Source organism: Cotesia glomerata, unplaced genomic scaffold (genome assembly GCF_020080835.1).
Source record: "Cotesia glomerata isolate CgM1 unplaced genomic scaffold, MPM_Cglom_v2.3 scaffold_16, whole genome shotgun sequence".
Lineage (NCBI taxonomy): Eukaryota > Metazoa > Arthropoda > Insecta > Hymenoptera > Braconidae > Cotesia > Cotesia glomerata.
This window is the reverse complement of record NW_025401997.1, coordinates 270,071-279,651: the sequence shown is the minus strand read 5'-3', so window position 1 is coordinate 279,651 and position 9,581 is coordinate 270,071. Positions and strand designations below refer to the sequence as shown.

The 9,581-nt window shown below is 29.1% G+C and overlaps 2 protein-coding genes across 2 annotated transcripts; one reads left to right on the top strand and one right to left on the bottom strand.

Annotated features, from left to right (window-relative positions):
* Positions 1 to 3,473: 3,473 nt before the first annotated feature.
* LOC123273899 lies at positions 3,474 to 5,577 on the bottom strand. Its single transcript, XM_044741380.1, has 5 exons — positions 5,183 to 5,577; positions 4,625 to 4,834; positions 4,206 to 4,539; positions 3,884 to 4,078; positions 3,474 to 3,803 (listed from the first exon to the last, which is right to left on the bottom strand). The coding sequence occupies exons 1-5, from the start codon at positions 5,245 to 5,247 to the stop codon at positions 3,474 to 3,476; spliced, it is 1,134 nt and encodes a 377-aa protein (XP_044597315.1). The 5' UTR covers positions 5,248 to 5,577.
* Positions 5,578 to 5,937: 360 nt separating this feature from the next.
* Positions 5,938 to 9,565, top strand: LOC123273898. The gene is made up of 7 exons (XM_044741379.1): positions 5,938 to 6,035; positions 6,122 to 6,331; positions 7,348 to 7,693; positions 7,747 to 7,944; positions 8,148 to 8,481; positions 8,833 to 9,099; positions 9,241 to 9,565. The coding sequence occupies exons 1-7, from the start codon at positions 5,938 to 5,940 to the stop codon at positions 9,324 to 9,326; spliced, it is 1,539 nt and encodes a 512-aa protein (XP_044597314.1). The 3' UTR covers positions 9,327 to 9,565.
* The last annotated feature ends 16 nt before the right edge of the window (positions 9,566 to 9,581 follow it).

The following is a 9,581-nucleotide window of genomic DNA, read 5'->3' as shown; positions in this document are numbered from 1 at the left end:
CTCTAATAGCAGTTTAATAAAACACAATTTTTTTAATTTCAAAACAACAATAACTTTTGAATAAATGAATCGATTTTCACACGGTTGGCGGCATTCGTTGCAGTTTTGGAAGCCCCATGAAGAATTTTCAAGTTTACATCGATCGAGCCAGAAATTTCAAAGTAATTCCGAAAAAACACTTTTTTTGGTTTTCTTTCGACAACGATAACTCACGAACGAATCAACCGATTTTGATCGGGTTTGCGGTGATCAACGTGGTTTTTTGATTTTAAGAGCTGATTAGATTTTGGAATTGATCGATGAAGCCATTTAAAAGTAATTCCAAAAAAACCACATTTTAAAAAATTTTTTTTTGTAGTTTTTTTGAGATTTCTCCAAATTTTCTGGTTCGAATGGTCCAAATGGTATTTGAAATCTAAGTTTGGTCAAGCCCTTTCGAATGGCGCCAACCGCGATCAAATCGGTCAAGCCATTCAAAAGTTATAAGAGGGTCACATAGATACATACACACACACACACACACACACACACACACACACACACACACACACACACACACACACACACACACACACACACACACACACACACACACATACATACTGACATCATCGCGAAAACATTCAGGGAAGCTTCCTAGGACCTCAAAACGTCAAGATCTGATGAGAACTCGATTTTCGAAAAACGGGGTAAAACCAATAACTTCCCGATTTTTGAAAATTTTAAATTTTCTTAGCGGGAAGTTAAAAATTTAATTAGTCCTTGTACGCTTTTATAATATCTGTACCCCAATGTAAAACTTTTTTTTTTATTTTCTAATTCACTCAATTACAGGTTGAAATAGGTCACGAAGGCTCTAACGTCTTTGTCACTCGAGAGCAATGGGACACAGCGAATTCCCGGGACACCTATGGCAAAATGGGTGTTTCTCTCGTCCGAGCACTGTTCGACGATGATGTATTGATAAAGAGTAACTTAAGAGGTGGTACCAGCAAAATTAACAAAAATCAACCTCGTAGGTCAGGTTTAGATTCTGTGATCATGGCTGCTATTACTGGTAAATTAGAGTTAGATGAGATTGAGAATTAGCGAAATTAGCGTATAGAAAAGCCTGTAAAGGCTTGCTCAAAACGGCACTTATTACGTTTTTGAGCTCTTAAAACATAATTTTCATGTCATTTTGAGCTCTCCGATCTCAGAGAGATAGCTTTTCTATGCTTTTGAACTCTTCAAGCTCAAAAGTCTGATAGAGGTTTCATAGAACACTATTTTTTGAATTTTCAAACCGCAATAACTTTTGAATGAATCAACCGATTTTCATGCGGCTGAAGACATTCGACGTAGTTTTCTCAGCCTCATAAAGAATTTTTAAGTTCAAATTGATCGAACTAGGAATATCGGAGTAATTCCGAAAAAATACTTTTTTCGGTTTTCTTTCGTTCACTAACGAGCAATAACTTTTGAATGAATGAAGCGATTTTCACACAATTGGCGGCATTCAACGCACTTTTTTTGGTTTTCTTTCGACAACGATAACTCACGAACGAATCAACCGATTTTGACCGGCTTGGCAGCGATCGACGTAGTTTTTTGATGTTGATAGCTGATTAGTTTGTGGAATCAATCGGTAAAGCCGTTTAAAAGTTATTCCAAAAAAACCACATTTAAAAAAATATTTTGAAAAAATCGCTCTATTCAAAATCTAAGTTTGGTCTGGCCCTTTCGAATGGCACCAACCGCGATGAAATCGGTAATACCGTTAATATACTAATTTTTTTTATTTCTTTTCTGTAATTTCAGAAGCTGTAAAAAAAAAATTCTCTAATTTCAAAAGGCTTTTTGGAATAGCAATTAATAATTATTTAAACGATTTGCGACGGAAGAACCAATTTACTGCAGACGCAATGGTAAATTATTATTATTTTTATTATTGTTATCAATACTACAATTACTATTTGAATTGATAATATCAATTAGTAATACTAAAACACCTATTATTATTTCAGGAGAACTCTGAAGATGAATAATTTCATGGAAAAATATGTTTAACCCTAGAATTGAAAAACCTTAAATCAAGTTTAATGTTATTTACGTTACTATTATTTGTTAAAATTCAATTTGTATTCGAATACAACATCAATAATAAAAATGTGTAATACTGATAATTATTTCGAATAAAAATGATACTAGCACCTTGCACCAAATATATCACGTGCCAAATGCTAGAACGGCGTATAAAAAATATATGAAATGCCAGAAGGATGCAAATTTTTTTTTGTGCTATTCGTTTTAAGGTAAAAGCCCCAGTAGCTGCTCACGTACCAGTACATGCTCACTCCATGACTTTGTATTTCTATTTTCACAAATATAGATATACAAATACATGGAGTGAGCAGGTACTGGTACATGAGCAGCTACTGAAGCTCTTACCTTATAATCATATTCTGTCTAAAAATGAAAAAAAATTTTCACATCCCAAAATGGCGTATGTCTCAAATTATATGCCCCTTTGGCTTTAGGTCATTGAAAATTAAAAAAAATCTTCATTTTTTTTCATACACTCTTTTGACTTTAGGATACAATATTTGATAAGCCATAAGACTGTTTATATAGCGATTTATAGTATGCAATATTATAATAGAAAATATACGTATTCGATATACTTGAAGTATATTTCTTTTATGTATTTTTAAATATAAATTCAGAATATATGATACCATGTACTTTGTGAAAATTATATAGCAATATAATTTTCTTTTATATATTGAATCATATACTCTGAATTTATATTTAAAAATACATGGAAAAAATATACTCCAAGTATATCGAATACGTATATTTTCATAAATATATTTTTTTATAAAAATTAGGCCAAAAAAACTATATGATCGTATATATTAATAAATGTATTTTCTTGTATATTTTTATGTTGCCAAAATATATTATACCATATATTTTCGACATATATAACTTTTTCATACGGGTATGTAGTTTTAAATTTAATAAATAATAATTTATCATTAATTCATTACCATTTGAAACTTCTACGATGATTAGTTGATGTTCAAGTAATAATTCATCGGTAAAGATTAAATTATCGCAGTATTCATCTTGAACATAAACAGATCTTTCCAAGAATCCATTAATAGAGATCTCGCGTCGCGTTATAAGTCTCCACAATCGGCGTAACAATGGTATTCTTAGGCAAAAATTGTTAGCTCGAGGGAATCGAGTAAGTACAGTTGTTGGATTCGCCTGGAGCCGATTTAAATCTGTTCGCATCGCATGCATGTACAAGATGTACTTTTCTGGAAAAAAAAAAAAAGAAAAAAAACAAAATTATGAAATTTTCAGCAAATTTGTTAAGAAATTAATATTGATAGAAATAAGTAACTCAAATTGATAGAAATAAGTAAATCAAATAGATAGAAATAAGTAAAGCAAATTATTAAAAATAATTATCAAATCAATAATCAATTACTCATAAAATCCCAAGCGGTAGGATTAGCTCCTACACGGTTCTGTAAGTCCCGTTTTGCTAATGTCGACGCATTATTAAAGGCATTCGGAGAGTTGTAGAAATTTACCAGGAGATTGCCATTAATAAAGCTATTTGTGAGATAATTGATAAATCCTTGCAGCGCTGCACGAACCGGTACACTCAAAGTGTTGACTAAGTCATCAAATGCGTCGATCATCATGTCTTCGGGAAGGAGAGTAATACCTATCGTTTTCATTACAAAATGTTTTTGGTCGACATTTTGAAAATCAACATTATGATTGATAGCTTGCTGATGAATCATCTAAACAAAAAAATCGAAAATTATATTTTATTTTTTCTGTTTAAATTTTAAATTCAAACTGACTAAAAAATTATACATACCCGACAAAAACTGTCATATGTACTTATTACTTTAGCATTTGGGAAAGCTGTTTTCAAACAATCACTCAGATATAAGTCTGTAAAAATATATCTAATATTATTGGGGACTAAATATCCGGCAGAAAGTTGGTTTAAAACTTCTGCAACGATGTCTTCACTCATATTAGACCATAAAATTGTTGCAACAGGAAAAACCTATAAATTATTTATTTTATGATTAATTATTGTGAAGAAGTGTATTACATTAAATAAAAATTATTAAATTAGATGAAATTAAAAAAATTCTAAAAAAAAGGAAATGATGACAACAAAAATCACTTACATTATTATGGTATTGAGCAACGATATTAGTTATTAAACGCGTATTGCCTAATTGAGGCAAGACACTCGTCGTAGTCGTAAAATAAAATGTTTCAAACGCAAATTCAGCTATCAATCTTGGATCTCCCATAATCAGGGCGTCATCATGCAAAGCTGAAAGTTCAATCGAGTAGTTCGTGTAGTATTCGCGTAGTCGAAAATAATGTTGATTATTTAATGTGTTGATTAAATCAACGTAATTATCTACAACATCAGGAACAAATCTTTGTCGAGAACTAGCCATCAGTCTTTGTACGGTTTCAAATGGTGAACTGGCAACAACCGGATCCGCAAAACTAAAATATATAATAAGTAGAATAATTAGTCAAGTTGAATTCATTAGTATAAACTTAACAAAAAATAGTTTAAAATTAATCTTACCGAGCAGCCACTTCATCATACACTACATGCAAGGGAAGAAAAGTCTGACGGACTGACGCTGTCAGTGCAGCTTTGAATCTTAAACGCATTTGATTTAGTCGCAAGACTCCCGAGTGATAATGATTTTTCGTTAAAGTAATAGGGTTGTTACCAATTTTTATGCCACGAGCTGGACAGCGATCTCGCAAGCGTAAACGGCAATGCACATCACTATAAAAAAAAGAATAATTATTAATTATTGATGCTTATAGAATATCATTATGTATCATACTAACGTGCGAGCCAAAAGTTAGCCCACTGCACCTGCTATTTTTTAAATAAAATATCTTGTGGTTAGGAATCAATTAGAAAATCTTTCAAATTTTGAAAGAATTGTAAAAATTTAATTTTTTTTTAAATTACAGGATATTCAATTAATTAAAAAAAAAATTATGGGCTCAGTCAGCTAACTTCTGATTCACAATTTTATCACTATTAGCAAAAGTTCAACAAGTATTATGTAATTATCTACTAAATTATCATTAAATCGAATGAATTAAACAAATTTTAAATATTTACCTTCGTCCATGTAACACCTTTTCAACGATATAAGAGTGGCCATTTTCATTAATTATACGCGGCATTATTTTAATAACTAATTTTAGCTGTTTTTGAATTCATATATTATTATTTTTTATTTTTCTTTTGTTAATACTGCATCAATTTATATAAACCACTAGTTTTTTTCACTTTATTTGGTGAAATTCAGTTAGTTTCAGTTAAGTTAAGAAAATAACGCGTAGTTATGATAACATAAGTAAGAATAAGCCAAGAACGCGGTGGTTGCAACAAAAGTCGACAGTTTTTTGTTTTATGTTTCTCTGAGAAGAGGAAATAAATCCAGCGACAATATGTCCGCTAGCGATATGAAATAATATACATATAGATAGAACTACTTTAATTTTTGATAAAAATTTCAAACTTAATTTTTTTAGGAACATATAAATAAAAAATTTACGAATGGTTTGCAATAAATAAATATTAAAAAATAACAATTTAATGTAAATGTATCTATTTAGTATCTAATATGCAAAGATATGCGTTTAATTGCTTAAATTTCAATCATTTAATTCGTTAATATAGTAGATTTCATTTTTGTTGACACTTTTAGATCTTATTTACATATATTACAATAGAAATAAAAAAATTGCACGTGGTCTATAGAGCTAATTACTTCGCGATATCTAAATATGTCATTATTAATGTTATAGACATATTTAATCAAAGAAATTTAGTTTACGTTGGTCTGTTATTGTTTACTACACAGTTACAAAATGTTTCAATTCGGTCTGAATAAAAATAAAACTACGCCAATTTTTGATGATGGTTATTGTTACTTACAAATTGGTGTCTCAGATAATAATACTACTCTGTAAGTAAATTTTATTTTTCTAATTTTTTTCATGGTCAAATGTTGATCATAGTTATTGAAATTGGATAATTTAATTGTTTAAATAGATATCTTGAATGTCATGAGAAAAGTCGCCGCAGATGTCCAGCTCGAGGAGTAAAGAAGATTGAATCACCCTTTGTTTCTTTAACAAGAAATCACAACCATATTCGAAATTATGATATTGAATTGATTTATAATTTCAAACATGAGTTGTATTCTTCTGTAATATCTACTACGCGTGATTTACGTATTCTTTTTAACGAAATAAGTATTAGGTATAAATTTATTTATCATAAACTTTTTAAGTTAGCATGTACTGATAGAAAGGTTATATTGACTGAAGAAACAAAATTTTATAATAAGGGAATCAAATAATTTCTTGAGTTGATAGAAAAATTTCTTGGCTCAAGAGTTTTTTTTTTCTATTATTAAGAAATTGATCGTTTTTCTTGTAGTAATCTTGGTTCAAGAATTTTCGTCTTGAGTCAAGCTAGTCTTTTTATCAGTATACTAGATTTCAATAACATTTAACAGTACACAGAAAGAACAATATCTTGACCGGAGAACAAAATTCTTTGGTCAAGAAAATTTTCGGGTGCCTGAAGGAAGACCGAAGTTGTGTTGACCGAAGTAAAAATTTTTTTTGAAATCCTATTATTGATAGAAGTAATTTTTTCTTAATTCAAATTATCATAAATACTTGATACAATAAATTTTTATATTTGATCAAGATTATTAGATACTTTAAGGAAGCAGTGCCACTTAAGTAATTACTTCAGCTGAGAAAAAAATGTCACCTTGAGAAAATTTTTCTCTTGAATATTTGATACCAATTTTATATTATTTTAGCGTGCAATTATACATATTTAATAAAAAAAATGATTCAATATTATTTGATCTTCTCATTTGGCATGTTAATCAATAAGAATATTAATGAAAATTTACTTCTATCGAGATATTTAATTTTTTGAAGCAAAAAAGAAATTTTCTCAAGACTAGAAATTTTACTTCTGTCAAGAACTAAATTTTTTGGAGCAAGAAGCTGAATTTTCTTAAAACAAGAAAATTTTCTTGAAAAATAAATTTTCTCGGGTTAAGATACGTATTTCTTAAAGAATGAGAATTAATTGTGTTGGAATAAGTGAAATTTTTTGTGTCAAAAGAAAATTTTTTTTTCGCTCAAGAAAATAATTCGGAAGAAAGATATTTTTTTGGCTCAAGTGAACCTTTTTTCTGTGTACATTTTTAAAATAATTAATTTTAGACTTTTATACAAATAATATTATTACAGACATTTACGTGCATCCACATTAGTACCATACATTAGTATTGTAAAAACAATGCAAGGATGGCGTAAAAGTAGTTGTCCTCGAGTACCAAAGACAATTCAAGAATATGTTCAGTTATTGAATTCCCAGCGATGGAGATCTCGTTTCTTTTCAAATGATAGCAATTTAGATGTTGGCAATATTATTGGAACTGATGGATCAGTAGCTACGGTATTTATAGATGGAATTATGCTGCAAAACTTTACAAATGTAAATCTCTATGTGGATGCAACGTATAAAGTATGCCCAAGACAGCCAAACAAAAAAATTTATCAGTTCTTTACTATAATGGCATCTTTTGATGATACTGTAAGTACTTTTTCAATACTTGGTTTATTATTTTTTAATACCAAAAATTTTAGGTGCTTCCCGTGGCTTGGAGTTTTATGTCCCATAAAAGTATGTCCTGTTACCATTCAGTAATGAATCGTTTCCAGCAATTAACACCACACCTTCAAGTTTTATCAATAACAACTGATTTTGAAGTCGGTTTAAGAAATGTCCTTCGTGGACTCTATCCGAATGCCGTTTTAAAGGGTTGTTATTTTCATCATGTCCAGGTGGGTATTATATTATTTACAAGTTATAATTACAAATTATATTTACAAGTTATGTTTATAAGTTATATTTACAAGTTATATTTATAAATTATAGTTACAAGTTGTATTTATAAGTTATATTTACAAGTTATATTTAAAAGTATGCATAGGTAAGCACATTAAATGAAATAACGTTAAAATTATTAATGGTTTATAATTTATAGGCATTAATGAAAAAAGCTGAAAAGATTAAATTGCTGGATGTATTAAACGATTGGGACGATGGACAAGATTTTTTTCGAAAGTTAATCACTTTAGCATTGTTACCAAGTCATCAAATCATACCTGCCTATAAATGGTTGCTTACATCATACAGTGCGTTTCATGCAGCTTTCCATCAATTTCTTCTTTACTATGAATCATATTGGTTGAAGGTAATAAAACCAGAAAACTTTTCTGTATTTGGGTGTAGAGACAAAACGAATAATTACGTTGAAGCAAATAACCGTCGATTAAATATGGAATTTGGTGTGCATCCAAGCATTTGGAATTTTACAGGTAATATATTTTAACTAATTTTGATTGTCAATTATCTTTTTGTTCGATTTTTAATGCGAATTATTGTTTCAATTAAATTTTACTCGATTTAAGATTGTTTCTACTTCTTCCATGATTATGAAACTCGTCAAAATGATGTTCTTAGTTAAAAAATTTTGCTTTTGAATCAGGTTAATTTTTTTTACCATATAATTTATTCATTGCAAGTTTTTAATTTCACTAGAAAAATTTTAATTATTTATTACTGATGAGTATGTAATACGGAACTACTTTATTTATCAAGTCTGATTTAATAATTATTTATGATGAAACAACTCAGAAATAGTTTAATTTAAATATTGAAACTTATAGAAAAATTGATGGCCCTGTATCAAAAAAGTAAAATTGAGCTAGAATCATTGATGATGGGTCTTCCTGTCAGAAGACAAACTCGCATTAAGTATTTAATTGAAGAAGCTGTTCTATGGAGAGCTTGGGACTTATACAATGCCAATGTATTAGATTTTAAACATTTTTTAGAATGTACAAATAAAATGATAAGAATATTTGAAAATGATCGAGGCCTATTCTCAGTCAATGAAGTTGATGGTTTTATAAATGCTGAAATCAAGATGTATAGTAAGTCTATGCCGCAAATGTAATGTAGCTTCATCTCGAGATCTATTAAATTAAAATTAATTCTAGAATTCATTTTAACTTCATAGATTTCGAAAAAAATTTTATTTATTTATGTTAGTAAACTTGGAATTTTTCTTTCAGTTGCAGTTGATCAAAACTTATACATAGCCATCGATGAAGGTGACAACAATCGTCCAGAATACATTATTTTTATTACTGAAAATTGATAAAAGTACAATAATAATCATTTAGCCAGTAACAATTATACTGCATTGAATGATGGATTGTTGTCACTTGTATGAGCAGATACTCAAGCTACACTGATTCAAATATTCACAAAAAAAATGTAACGAATATTTTAAAGTTATTTTCTCGAGCATTAAACAATGTACGAAATAGAAAGCATGATTTTTACTAAAAATGTTTAAATTATAACACTGTTTGCATTAAAAAAAAAAAAAAATAATCCTTGTAATTTTTTT